We start from the raw sequence: 14,107 nt of genomic DNA, 5'->3' as shown, positions 1-14,107 counted from the left end.
ACGGGGCAGTTCGGTTCCACACCAGAAGGGCGGGTCTCACATCTTTGCACGCGCAAACCTCGCTATGAGGTGGAGCGCTACATTAGCATAACATACTGTACATTCCCCAGTTCAGCAAACAAACAGATATGTCAATTAAAGTATCAACCCCATTAGACAGCATAATATTATTAACCTCTTAAACTCTGCTGCCAAGCTGTTGAGAGAGAGAGAGAAGTGGTCAAGGCTGTACAAAGGTGATTCAGACCCAAAACACCATCAATCAAGTGCTGTGCCCCAGTGACATCCATCTATCCCTATATGCTACATCCACGAGAAGGATGCAACCAAAACAATACTGAGACAGATTTATTTGCCTTGCTATGAATAGAAAAATCATATAAAAATAAAGTTAACCACAACTGAAACATTGTATTTTGTTCCTAGCCTCATTTACAAATTAGACCTATGCTTACATGAACAAATCATTTACCATAATCACATTTTCTTCCGTTTTTTCTATTCTGATAATGGAGATGAACAGATGCTACTTTGAATTGAAGTGATGTAGCCTGTACACAAGGCCACATGTGTACAAAACCTCTACTATGACAGGTGGACATACAGAATGTTTGATCCGTTTCTCCATCGGATGTTGTTCCCAAGATGAGGTCAAGGTGCAGCAGTACATTTCTACCTCCACTGATCCAGGGACAGTTTTGCTCCTCAGCTCCAACTGGTGTCCCCCAGGACTGTGGTATCAGAAGTTGGAGCACAACACTCTCTCCATTATAGAAATGTATGACTTATTGCAAATTCAAAGTTAAAAACATTGCCTGACGTTTTGGTCAGAGACCGTCATCAGCCAGACCATCAGGAGAGTCATGACTGTGGCAGGGGACTGGTCCTGGAACAGTGCTAGTAGAGAGTGAACGCTTTCCTTTGAGTAGTCTGGCCTGGTCACAGACATACAGTGGGGTCTGAAATTATTGACACCATTAATAAAAATGAGCACTAATGACTGTATAAAATAAATCATTCTAATACTGAGCTATATTGTACTCACCAAAAATTGGGAAATTATATTATTTTATACTAATACAATTACTTAGGGAAAGAGATTTTGTTGAACAAGTAATATTTCTATTTCTCAAAAAGGTAGGGATCAAAATGATTGACCCCCCCTAAAGATTCTTATAAATAAAGTAGTCAAAAGTAAAGTATTTGGCCCCATATTCATAGCACACAATGACTACATCAATCTTGTGACTCTACAAACTTGTTGGATGCATTTGTAGTTTGTTTTGATTGGGTTTCAGATAATTTTGTGCCCAATAGAAATGAATGGTAAATAATGTATTGTCATTTTTATTGTAAACAAAAATAAAATATGTTTCTAAATACTTGTACAATAATGTGGATGCTACCATGATTCCGGATAACCCGGAATGAGTCGTGAATAATGAGAGAAAGTTACAGAGGGTAAAATATCATATCCCCAAGACATGCTAACCTCCCGTTATTGGTAATGGTGAGAGGTTAGCATGTCTTGGGGGTATGATCTTTAACCATCTGTAACTTTCTCACTCATCATTATTCACGATTCATTCAGGATTATCTGTAATCATGGTACAGTAGCATCCACATTAATGTACAAATGTTTAGAAACATATTCTATTCTTATTTATAACAAAAGTGACTCCAAAATGACTCAATACATTATTTACTATTCATTTCTATTGGGCACAAAATAATCTGAAACACAGCCAAAACGAACAAATGCATCCAACAAGTTTGTAGTCAAAAGATTGATGTAGTCATTGTGTGCTAGGAATATAGGACCAAATACTAAACTTTTGACTACTTTATTTATAAGAATCCTTAGGGGGGTCAATAATTCTGACCCCTCCCTTTTTGAGAAAAATGTATTACTTGTTAAACTAAATATTTCTCTGAGCTATTGTATTAGTATAAAATAATATCATTCACATTTTGTTGAGCATACAATATAGCTCAGTATTTTAACTATTTATTTTATACAGTCATTATTGCTCATCTTAATCAAGGGTGGAAATCATTTCAGACCCCACTGTGTGTGCTTTCACCAACTCCCCTGACTATGGTTGTCATGTCATAGGAGTAGCTAGACTGACAGAGAATTTCGCCAGTGTCAGGCAAGGCAAGGTCCAGTTGGACAGTGCACAAAGTCTAGCACCTTGCCCCACTGGTCAAATCAATGTTGTTTCTACTTCATTTCAACCCCCCCAAAACAATTTGATGACGTTGAATCAACGTGGATTTGCAGAAAGTCATCAACATAAGGGCATTTCATATTTTTTTTACCCAACTTTTAACCTAAATCGAATGAAATGGTGACATGTTTTGTTGAATTCACATTAGTTGACAACTCAAATGTAAATCAAAACTATACTGAACAAAAGTAAAAACACAACATGCAAAAATGTCAACAATTTTATAGAGTTACAGTTCATATAAGGAAATCAGTCAATTGAAAGAAATTCATTAGGCCCTAATCTAGGCCCATCCACTTGGCCGCCAGGCCCATCCACTGGGGAGCCCCCGTGCTTCTAAATTTGCATTGTTTGCTGTTCAGGATTTTAGGCTGGGTTTCTGTATAGCACTTTGTGACATATGCTGATGTAAAAAGGGCTTTATAAATACATTTGATTGATTGATGTGGAGGTCCTGGGCTGGAGTGGTTACATTTAGTTTGCGGTTGTGAGGCCGGTTGGACGTACTGCCAAATTCTCTAAAACAACGGAGGCAGCTTATGGTAGAGAAATTCTCTGGCAACAGCTCTGGTGGACATTCCTGCAGTCAGCATGCCAATTGCACGCTCCCTCAAAACTTGAGATATTTTTGGCGTTGTTTTGTGTGACAAAACTGTACATTTTAAAGTGGCCTTTTATTGTCCCCAGCACAAGGTGCACCTGTGTAATAATCATGCCGTTTAATTAGCTTCTTGATATGCCACACATGTCAGGTGGATGGATTTATCCTGGCAAAGGAGAAATGCTCACCAATAGGGATGTAAACAAATTTGTGCACAACATTTTAGAGAAATAAGCTTTTGTGAGTATGGAACATTTCCGGGATTTTTTTTTATTTAGCTCATGAAACCAACACTTCACATGTTGCATTTAGATTTTTGTTCAGCGTAGATGTGGAACTGACGTCTTAGAAGGAACATCATAGAAGGAAGTGGAGGAAAAAAAACACCAAACCTGATCAAGGAAGTTTGTGAATGACCTGTAAACTGACCAAGTCAGTGAGTCAGATTTGAATGGAATAAGGTGACAATGCAAACACTTGACTTAAAACCTTCATCATAAGGACGCATAACAATTAAAACATTTTTTAATCAACAGCCTGGACAGTGTCATTAGCTGAGATTAACCATTGTGACTGTCTGACAGTGTTGTCGGCTTTATGACCAAAGGTTTTTAGTAAAACCCAGGGTTGATAGTACAACAATGCAAACACCTATTACCAAATAGACACCCAAGTTCCCTCTAGTTACTACTATGAGCATCGTGAAATGATCACAGACAGATAATGTGTGTGTAAACTTTATTATCCTTCAGAGACCATGACTTGTGCAGATACGGTAGTGCTTGTACACAGTTTAGATTTAGTTTTCCTACAAAACCCCAATCCAACGTTTTTACAATGTCGCGGCACAGCTCAGGGTCCAATGGACAACAGTGGACATGGCCGTCTGTCCGGATGCACGAGGCCAGATTTACCCATAAACCCTAGCGATAGTTTTCCAGAACATTTACCAGACAGGTTCTACTTGAACAGGAAGAAAACGAACCCCAGGATGATGGCTGCTGCAAGCAATCATGCTGAATAGTTTATGTTTGTATTCTGCTCTTTTTGTATTTTGTAATTTTCTTTGAAAAAAAGTATCATAATAATGCTTAAGACTACAACAATGCACTATAGACAATACACTATTTTATTCCATAATGGACTTATTTGATTATTTAAGTATCGCAACATATCTTAAATTATACACTGTTTTTTTCAGTACATTAATTGTTAACTCTGAACCACTGGTACAGGGATTACATACGAGTTCTATTCCTCTAGTATGTTTTCATTCTCTGTGTAACATTTGATTTTCTTCACCATTCTGTTAGTTGTTGTCAATGGTGAGACAGTAAAAGGCTTCAAAATACATTTGTTTAGTTTTGAACACAACATAGGTAATACTTGGTATATGTGTAACATGGAAATTGTGCTCCTGGTTGCATTGTTACAGCATTATATGTTTGGCAGCACATGCACAGACATCAGCATATCGCAGTTATGTTTCACATCATCAACAACCAGAGCTGTGGGATCCTGTAGCGTACATCACAGTGTAGTGGAGAGACCCAACGTCCATCTTGACTTGGTTATTATCAGATAATACGACTCTAGAGAAGAGAAGGAACAGCGCAAACCTTCCCAGTCTTGGTGTTGTCAACAGATCCCTACATGCTTGACAAACTACACACAGACAGTACACCATAACCCAAGTAACTAGTATTCCTAGTCCATATAGTACTGTATCTCCAACACATGGTACCTGTTAAGATCTATATTGCACAGAAACAGTCTTGAAACAAACATAAACAATGACTCAAATTTGAAACCTCCTCCTGTATAAGGCCTAGCAGTGCTTAGGAGAGGGTGGGGGCACTCGGTGCTGCTCCCCCTTCACCCGCTCCCTCTCTGGCTCCTCAGTAACAAAGTCTCTGTACCATCAGTGCTGTATTATAATCTCTAGAAAAACATTAGGATAAAAAAAAAAAGCTGTTCTATGGTTGACACAGTTGATACAGTCTATAGAACAGTAATAGAATACCTGGACAGAGAGGTGTACTGTACATTAGCGACGTCTTATTAGTTATTTTCTCTAGGAGCTAAGCGCTGTTGTCATGCGGTGCGTGGTGAATGGCGGGTGGGCTGGTCGGTTCAGCCTAAGTAGAGGGGTCACTTAGTCTTGCTGTATTCCATTGGAGGGAGAGGGGGAGCAAGAGGAAGTGGGAGTAAGAGGTGAGGAGCGAGAGGAGGTCTTTTCAGTTGAGAGATTTGGGTGTGGGGGATAGTAGTGTCCATAGGTGGGCTAGGTGTGTCTCAGAGTAGTGAGATTAGGAGTATCAGGGGTGTCAAGGCAGGGAATACATATAGAATCCATAAGCAAGCTGTATCTGTATCCCAGTGCAGGGTAAGTGTGGTTCAGGTCGGGGCCTGAGGTTGGCCGAGGGGAGCGTGTTAGAAGCTCCAGGTAGAATTATTGGGACCTTAAGGTCTACATGATCTGCATCCCAATCGACACCATATAGCCTATATATACTGCACTACTTTAGACCAGAGTCATATGGACCCTGCTCAAAAGTAGTTCACTATACTGGGAATAGGGTGTCATTTGGGACGCAGCCTTACTGTAGCCCAGGGGGGCTGGGTGGGGTAGAGGTGGTCTACATGTTGTAGGGGGTCTGGGTGGGGTAGAGGTGGTCTACATGTTGTAGGGGGTCTGGGTGGGGTAGAGGTGGTCTACATGTTGTAGGGGGTCTGGGTGGGGTAGAGGTGGTCTACATGTTGTAGGGAGGCTGGGTGGGGTAGAGGTGGTCTACATGTTTTAGGGGGGCTGGGTGGTGTAGAGGTGGTCTACATGTTGTAGGGAGGCTGGGTGGGGTAGAGGTGGTCTACATGTTTTAGGGGGGCTGGGTGGTGTAGAGGTGGTCTACATGTTGTAGGGAGGCTGGGTGGGGTAGAGGTGGTCTACATGTTGTAGGGGGGCTGGGGGGAGTAGCCTGGGGCAGCGTAGCCGTAGCCTCCTGGGTATCCGGGCTGGGGAGCCACTGGAGCCGAGCCTGCCGTCAACATCAGCTGCTGACCTACACACACACACACACACACACACACACACACACACACACACACACACACACACACACACACACACACACACACACACACACACAGAGTTAAACATACAGATAATAAACAGCTGTCTTTCTAGCATTCCATTCAGATTCCCTTACTCATTTAACCAAGCCTTTTAATGGGCTAGAAGGACAAGAGGGAGTTTGAGATTTGGAATATATCATATAAATTGCATTACGGAGCCTACCGAAAACTATGGGGGTGGGTTCTGTGACTTCTTCCTCAGTCTTCCTTTGGCTTTCTGACTCCTCCAGTTTGTCCACCTGAGAACAAAGGGTCAGACAGAGGTCAGAGAGAAAAGCCAGTCAGTCGCCTAATGGGTGGGCTCACTATAATAAAACTGTGGCGTTGTAAATTATTTGTCAATTAACGTTCTACAGAGATACATTCTGCTAATATTTTATTGGCGATGTTAACTTGTCATGAAGACAACAATATGCATAATATTATACTTCACCTTTCAATATCAGACTTTATAGACTAGTATCTATTTCTACAGTGAGGATGCCTTAGAGAAGATGCCATGCGGGATTGGTGAGAAACTACAGTTTTCCTTACAAGTGAGGGAGCATCTTTAAACTACTCTAGAAGCACTGTATACAGCAAGGCTTGTGGAAGCAAATTTTGTATTCTCTGTGTTGTGGAGAAGCCTGGCCCACGCCAAGATGCTGACACTCCACTTTCATTCAAGCCTAGAAAACGCGAAACACATCCCAGTCCAGGAGAAAAACAGACAAACCTCAATCACAACATAACATGCTTCAGCTACAGGGCACTCCTCCTTGCCTAACAAAATGCAATATTTCACCAACTTATCTAGAGCAGTTTATCAAAAGTATTTTGCTTGGTTAAGAGCATGCATCTTTTTTTTCAACTGTGAACTGCTATCTTATCCAAAGCTAGTTGAGGTAATTTTGCTCAAGTAAATGTTTAGCGATCTTCGTAGGCAGTGCTTCAGAAGTGTGAGCAGTAGTGTCAAATATAGGCTAAAGAAAACAAATCAAGCAAGGTTTCTGATGTATTCAAGAGTCAAACAGAAATGTGTGTATTATTGTATTAAAGTTACGTAATTAAATCATTTCGAAGTTATTCCAAAAAGTGATTATATTTAGAGTAATAATAGCTGTGAAGATGTGACTTGTCTGTATGGACAAATAACTAAAACGAACTAAAGAATTAGAATGTCATAACTACAAAATAAACTGGCAGTGTGAATGGTAAGAATTTCAGCAGCAAAAAAAACAACTACAAGGGAGTATGCGCCTCCTCTGATAAATAAGCTAATTAATGGCGTGCAACCCAAATGGTACCCTATTCCCTATACAGTGCACTACTTGTCCAGCTCTGGTCAACAGTAGTGCACTATATAGGGAATAGAGTGCCATTTGGGATGCACATGTAGGGAATAGGGTGCCATTTGGGATGCACACCAGTGTGTGGGAGAGGTGGTTTGGTTCTCTGTGGCTGTATAGCTAGCTAGTGGCTATAGAGCTAGCTAGTGACTGTAAAGCTAGCAAGTGGCTGTATAGCTAGCTAGTTGCTGTATAGCTAGGGGATGCTTCTCACAATGTGGTATTGTGCACTACGGTGGTACTGTACATAGCTGTTAAAGCTACATGAGAATACTCCGACAGAACTGTGTTTGCAGCAGGGGGCTTCGACTCCAGTCCTCCAGGGAGGGCCAAGTGTCTGCTGCTCTTCATCTCCATGCTGCTCTTCACTGATCAGTTTAATGGCAGACATAGGAATCCAGCAGACACTGCAGTCTTGGAGCTGCTAACTACTAGCCTGGTCCCAGATCTGTTTGTGCTCATTGCGGTCATTAGTCAGGCCAAATAAGTGACAAGGCATTGACATGGTAGAACAAACAGATTGTCACTCAGGCTACTACTGATGCGGAGGACTATAGTGCAGCACTTTCTATCATGTGTTACTGTTCTATCATACTGTTCCATCTTCTATCATGTGTTACTGTTCTATCATACTGTTCCATCTTCTATCATGTGTTACTGTTCTATCATACTGTTCCATTTTCTATCATGTGTTACTGTTCTATCATACTGTTCCATCTTCTATCATGTGTTCCTGTTAACCAGGAGTAAACAGTCTGTGATTATCAGTGAGAGGAGAGACCCGGGGGGGTAGGTCAAGGGTGGCCAGTCCTGGTTCTAGGGGGTTGAGTGTGAGCATAGCTTTTGTTGCCCCGCTCTTACATATCTGATTCAGTCTTCAATCTAGAAAGGTTGGTGCTGGACTGAAACAGAACCCTGCACCCCCTGTGACACTCTAAAGGACCAGGACTGGCCAGACCTATGTTAAGGATTCTCAGTCTACATCAGAAACCTAGGGTCTATGTTAGAACAGGAAACAGACAGAACAGACAGAACAAAAAGGAGATAAATAAAGAGAGCCAGAGACCGTCACCTTCTCCTCAACCTCATCAACCTGGAAGAGAACCCACAGAGATGAGCTCACATATCTTGGGGTCAAAGGTTACAGGAAGTGGTGTCATTACTAGACATTGTTCTAGAGGAATGGTTGTCTTCCCCACTTAAAGAGTGTCTCATGTTTTAACTTAATTACAAACACAAAGTGAAGAAAAACAAAATAATAAAGTTGTGAATGCTTTCTCCAGGAGCGTTATCGCTATATTTAAGTAAACTTTCTACTATTTTAATTTGTATTACCAAAAGTATTTCTCTAAACCCTGTCTGCTTTTACAATACCTACAGAGAAAAGGTCAAGGACAACTGTCCGTCTCTGGTTTCCAGATAATTTTATCTTCTTGTAAGTCAAATTAGCAGGAAGAAATCCATTATTTAGCTTACTACATTTTCACCGACCGAAATTAAGATTTGGTGTACGTTCCAAATGGCACCCTATTCTCTATATAGTGCACTACTTTTGACCTGGGCCAATAGGGCTCTGGTCAGAAGATGTGCACTGTCGGGAATAGGGTGCCATTAGGGACACAACATGTGCTTGCCGTTTTTGGAGCAGAACTGACCTTGGTGAGGTACTCCCTCATGACTTGGATGAAGTATGGCATGGCAAAGTCCATGATGTTGTGTCTCCAGGCCAGCTCCAGCACCACGTCAGGGTGCAACAGGTCGTAGGAGGCAAACAGACAGGCAGCGAAACACTCCTTCCTGCCCTCCTCCAGGAACCACTGCAACAGGGTCTCAGCCAGCTCAGCTTCCTTAGACTCAGCAGCGTACAGCATTGCATCCTGCCAAACACACGCAGTAAGAGGGGGGTTGATTGATTTGATTAAAAGATTGACTTGAGACCGAAGTCATGTCTCTGCAGCATACAGCATCCCATCTTGAGACAGACTGACAGGGGAAGAGATGTGTGGATGGATGGATGGGTGGATGATGAAACACGGGAACATTTTGATTCTCACAGATGTTGCACCAGTGGTTACATCATTCCAAAGCTGAAAAACTACAGAGGAGAAAACTGAAGAAAGACACGTATTTCAACAGGTTGCATTTGACTAAATATTCACTATTTCTGTCCTCCAACGTGAAACAGTGCCCCCATCAGGCTCTAGTCAAAGTAGAGTGAAGTGTGAAAAGGTCCCAGAAAATATTTACAGTGCAAGACAAGTAAAAAAAATAATATATAAAAATAATAAAAACTTTGCACAGCAGTGTGTCTGGATCCAGATGCTGGTTTGGCAGGAACAACTAGTATCCCCCAAAAATGTTAACCTTGTATAATTTGTCCTTCTTGCAGAGTTCCACGCTCTGTCTCCAGCGGTTGTTGCCTTTGTAGAGGTATGCTGCGATGCGTCTGAACTCAATCAGCTCATGCTTCTCCAGTCTCTGGGCCAAACCAATGGTGTCAAAGTTATCATATGCATCGATAGACGCCCTCAGACCCTATGGACAAAACAGACATACAAGTCATGCTTCCTGGAGACCACAACACATAGTGCCATAGAACAACATAAGAGCATAACTAGAACACACACACACACTCCCTCACCTGGTAGTCCTCCTCCTCTGTCAGCAGGTTATTGAGGGCCTCGTTGACTCCCTTGTTGTTATGACTCTGAACTGACCTCAGGTAAGGCTTTACCAACTTCGTCTGGTTAACCTGGAGACCCACGCAAGCGTCATATTATTTGGTCTTGCGTTGCTGCTAAATTTGCAGGGTTGTAGTATTGTGGGAACATGTTTCTCAGTCTATTCCGGGTTTAATGACAGGTGTTTTGACTGATTACCTTGGTGAAGTAGCTGACCGTGCGGCTGTGGTCTAACCGTGGTGACAGTATGGTCAGAAGGTCATTCATCAGCAGAGGTTTGTTGTCCAGGTAAAAGGAAAGGGATTTGTAGTACAGCTCCACATTGGCCACCTAGAAAGAGTCATACAACACAATGAAGTTCCTTGCGGAGAGAGGTGGCTACAGTTGTGGTTAGAATCCCTTCAGCCCTTCAGTGAGGTTTTCAACTGTTTCGTGAGTGAGGACCGATGAGGTCGTGCTACCTTGGCAATGATGTCCTTGAACTGCACCTCCTTCCAAGCGTCCGTAGGGTGTGACATCATCGTGAGGACAGCGTTGTCATATTCCTCATATTTATCATACAGAAACACTAACTCCGCCCACAGATGGGACTGCTCCGCCGCTCGCAGCACCTGATTGGACAACCACAGGAAGTGAGTTCACATAGACAGATATGGGGGAAAAGATAAATATTTACAATCGTTTTATTTATTTAGAGAGAGACACACCTTAGGGATGTTGACGCGGGACCAGAAGAGTTCCAGGTGTTCTCTCATCTTCTGGGGGTTAAATTTGGAGTAGAGGATGGCCAGCTCTGTGAACATGCCCATATGAGCGCGCTCCAAACCCAACGCGGCCTCCAACAGGCCTATCAGCTCCTCGTAGTAACCCCGGTCCTGATACACACAGACACCAACATGAGTTAACCACAGACACTGTACAGACACCTAAACTATCTGAAAACATTCCCTTTACCTGGTACTAAACTATAGAGGACACCAGTAGGTTAAAGTGATTCAGGGGATTTACCTGGTAGTAGCTGATGAGCTCCTCCAGTTCATCAGCGTGGATAACAATGTGTAGACCACAGATCTGAGCCAATCGAAACTCTTCCCCATCCACACACGCACAACACACCTTGAGAGAGAGAGAGAGAGAGAGATCGAGCGAAGTCATGATACACAACCCGACAAATTACTTACACGTACGTACAGCAGAACATGTGTGTGTAAGAATGTTTAGATGTACCTCCTTCCAGGTGCGTGTGCTGTTGGCTTTCCTGGCGCTGTCCACAGCAGCTTGGTACTCTCCTAGGTGTACCAGCGTGGAGGCCAGGCGGGCGAAGTTGGACACGTTATTGTACAGCAGCTTGGCAGCATCGTACATCCCTTCTTCATAACACCTATCTCCCACCTGCAGGAGGAGAACGAGAGGGTGAGTTCAAAGGTGAAACCAAAGGTCTCTGCGAACAGAACGTTCCATGTTGATAAATGTGCATTTTGTACATATTTGACACATTTACCTGTTGTATATGGGCATTGTTAGGGCCGCTGACAAATTCCTCTAGTTCGGCCAGTCTGCCAGTTTTAGCCAGAGCAAAGATGAGCTCTGTCTCTACATACGACTCTCTGGCCTTCTTCCGAGCCATCTGAAGGAACTTCACCAGGTCCTCCCAGTTATCTAAAATACACACAACCACACACACACCATAAATTCTATACATTATACACACATACAGTGCATAGGAGGCTTCAAGTGAACTCTTTTTGGACTTGTCCCCGCTACTGCCTTGTTGGACTTATCCCCGCTACTGCCTTGTTGGACTTATCCCCGCTACTGCCTTGTTGGACTTATCCCCGCTACTGCCTCAGTTTCCTTGCTTTTCCGTGTTCCTCTGTCCCTCACACAGTGTGATGTGTTGTCTTACTGTTCTTGCTGGCAGCGCTGACCACCTCCATGTAGGCTGACGGGTCGTCAGCTTTGATGTAGGAATCGATGGCCTCTTTAACCAGGTCTCTCTGGAGCTGGGCTCTGGCCAGTTGACTCCATACCGCGGCCTCATTACAACGCTCTGCAAACTCATAGGCTCTGTCCAGGTTACTGATATGCTCGATCAGGACCTAGAGAGACAGTTGGTCAGTAATAAATAAAGTAAATAATTAAATAAAATATTTGTAAGGTGCAGAAAGAAAAGTCAAGAAAAGTATTGCTGGTGCATTGAAACAAAACAGGGTACAATGTTTAGCTAAATATTTTGCATTATCTTCAGACTCTTGTTAACCTGAATGGCGGAGGTGTTGACGTCAAACTTCTTGAATATGGCGAAAGCCTCCTCGAAGAGCTCGTTGCTGATGGCGATGTTAGCGATGTCGGGGGCGTCGTAGTTGTCCAGGCGGTTGACGTACTCCATCACACGCGTCCGGTCTGCCTTGATGGCCGTCAGGATCAACAGGTTCTGGAGGTTTCTGGGGGAGAAACAGAGAAGACACACAGAGGCTAGATAAGACTTCTAACTACAGGTATTCGTAGAACATTTGAAATATTTGAGTCTTTTCAACCTCCATATTTAAATGCGAGGCCAAGTAAAGTGTTTGAAAAGTGTTTGTGTGTGCGTGGTGACTGACCGGTGCTCGCTGAAGACTGAGTTGTCCAGTACAATCTTCTCCAGTAGTTCGATGAGCTCATTGGGCAGGTCAGCTGTCATGAAGGCCTTGACCGTCACAGACACCTCCTCTGGGTCCTGGGTCTCTGACAGCGCGGTCTGCACCACCTGGGAAACAAAAGTCAGAACACAGGGAGATACACGTCAGAACACAGGGAGATACACGTCAGAACACAGGGAGATACACGTCAGAACACAGGGAGATACACGTCAGAACACAGGGAGATACACGTCAGAACACAGGGAGATACAGGTCAGAACACAGGGAGATACAGGTCAGAACACAGGGAGATACAGGTCAGAACACAGGGAGATACAGGTCAGAACACAGGGAGATACAGGTCAGAACACAGGGAGATACAGGTCAGAACACAGGGAGATACAGGTCAGAACACAGGGAGATACACGTCAGAACACAGGGAGATACAGGTCAGAACACAGGGAGATACAGGTCAGAACACAGGGAGATACACGTCAGAACACAGGGAGATACACGTCAGAACACAGGGAGATACACGTCAGAACACAGGGAGATACCAACATAGTGTTATCAGAGGGTATTGTACTTACCTGGTCTATGAGTTGGCGTCTATAAGGGTTGTTCTCCTCAAGAACGTTGGCCCATAGTTCTGGGTCTTTCCGTCGGACCAGGTAGCGAGCCTCACTCTTGAACAGGGAGTTCTCATTGCACACCTACAGCAGAGCACAATGAAACCAAACCAATCAATGCATCATAGTCATCTCCCGTGGGTGTGTGCGGTGTGGTGTGTGTGTGTGTTCAGACCTTGATAAGGTCCAGGTCACACTGGCCCCTCTCATAGGCGACACAGGCGAGGTGGGGGTCTCTCTTCTCACAATACTTCCCCACTACAGCACTGTCGTAGAAGGTGTTCTCCTTCAAGAAGCGCTCCGGGGTGTTGTTACTGTCAATGTAGATCTTAGCCAAGGCATTGTGGGTAGCCGGCTCTTCACAGCCCTCATGGATACGAGACTCAAGCCACGGCAACAACAGCTTCAGTCTGGAACACACACAAAATCTCCTTTTGAGAAACCCTCGTGAAACATTTTGTCTGGGATCTTTGAGGCATTGCCTCACAGGGGGAAAGGCCAAGCCTGAAAGTTCTGACAAAGTGTTCTCCCTATTTGAAGAATAGGAGCCGACAATGTTGGGAGACCACATGCGTAAGTGTCTGTACCTGTTCCTCTTCTCCACCTCTGCCACCAGCTCATCAGTGGAGAACTGTCCCCTCACCACCATGATCAGGTTCTTAATGACGTCTTCAGCACAGTCTACATCCAACAGACCTCCTATCACCACAGGCAGACGGCTGGGGTTCACCTACAGTACACACACGTCAAGGCGAGGCTATGGCAATTACAGCAACAACAACAAAAAAGTGCTATTTATCGGTAAAACCAACAATAAAGGTATCTTGACATCTCTCATCCTCTCTTCCTGCCCTGCAGTGCTGTGTTCCTCACTGGGCCTACTG

At 43.6% G+C, this 14,107-nt stretch overlaps 1 protein-coding gene across 2 annotated transcripts in view; it reads right to left on the bottom strand.

Moving 5' to 3' along the window:
* Nucleotides 1-3,553: 3,553 nt before the first annotated feature.
* Nucleotides 3,554-14,107, bottom strand: part of LOC129853727 (clathrin heavy chain 1-like) — a 38,595-nt gene continuing 28,041 nt past the window's right edge. Inside the window, exons 16-33 of one of the 2 annotated variants that reach the window (XM_055920074.1) lie at nucleotides 13,811-13,953; nucleotides 13,399-13,633; nucleotides 13,185-13,307; nucleotides 12,577-12,722; nucleotides 12,234-12,417; nucleotides 11,880-12,072; nucleotides 11,475-11,632; nucleotides 11,201-11,365; nucleotides 10,982-11,089; nucleotides 10,681-10,848; nucleotides 10,435-10,584; nucleotides 10,172-10,303; nucleotides 9,934-10,044; nucleotides 9,657-9,827; nucleotides 8,948-9,169; nucleotides 8,359-8,385; nucleotides 6,128-6,203; nucleotides 3,554-5,891 (exon numbers count right to left, since the gene is read on the bottom strand). In XM_055920074.1, the coding sequence (XP_055776049.1) occupies nucleotides 5,776-5,891; nucleotides 6,128-6,203; nucleotides 8,359-8,385; nucleotides 8,948-9,169; nucleotides 9,657-9,827; nucleotides 9,934-10,044; nucleotides 10,172-10,303; nucleotides 10,435-10,584; nucleotides 10,681-10,848; nucleotides 10,982-11,089; nucleotides 11,201-11,365; nucleotides 11,475-11,632; nucleotides 11,880-12,072; nucleotides 12,234-12,417; nucleotides 12,577-12,722; nucleotides 13,185-13,307; nucleotides 13,399-13,633; nucleotides 13,811-13,953 (2,628 nt within the window). In that variant the 3' untranslated portion in view covers nucleotides 3,554-5,775. The remainder of the gene's footprint in view (nucleotides 5,892-6,127; nucleotides 6,204-8,358; nucleotides 8,386-8,947; nucleotides 9,170-9,656; nucleotides 9,828-9,933; nucleotides 10,045-10,171; nucleotides 10,304-10,434; nucleotides 10,585-10,680; nucleotides 10,849-10,981; nucleotides 11,090-11,200; nucleotides 11,366-11,474; nucleotides 11,633-11,879; nucleotides 12,073-12,233; nucleotides 12,418-12,576; nucleotides 12,723-13,184; nucleotides 13,308-13,398; nucleotides 13,634-13,810; nucleotides 13,954-14,107) is intronic. The other variant, XM_055920075.1, reaches the window with a different exon arrangement.

Source organism: Salvelinus fontinalis, chromosome 4, assembly GCF_029448725.1.
Source record: "Salvelinus fontinalis isolate EN_2023a chromosome 4, ASM2944872v1, whole genome shotgun sequence".
Taxonomy (NCBI): domain Eukaryota; kingdom Metazoa; phylum Chordata; class Actinopteri; order Salmoniformes; family Salmonidae; genus Salvelinus; species Salvelinus fontinalis.
Note: the sequence above shows the minus strand (reverse complement) of the source record. Positions and strands in the feature narration are given on the sequence as shown.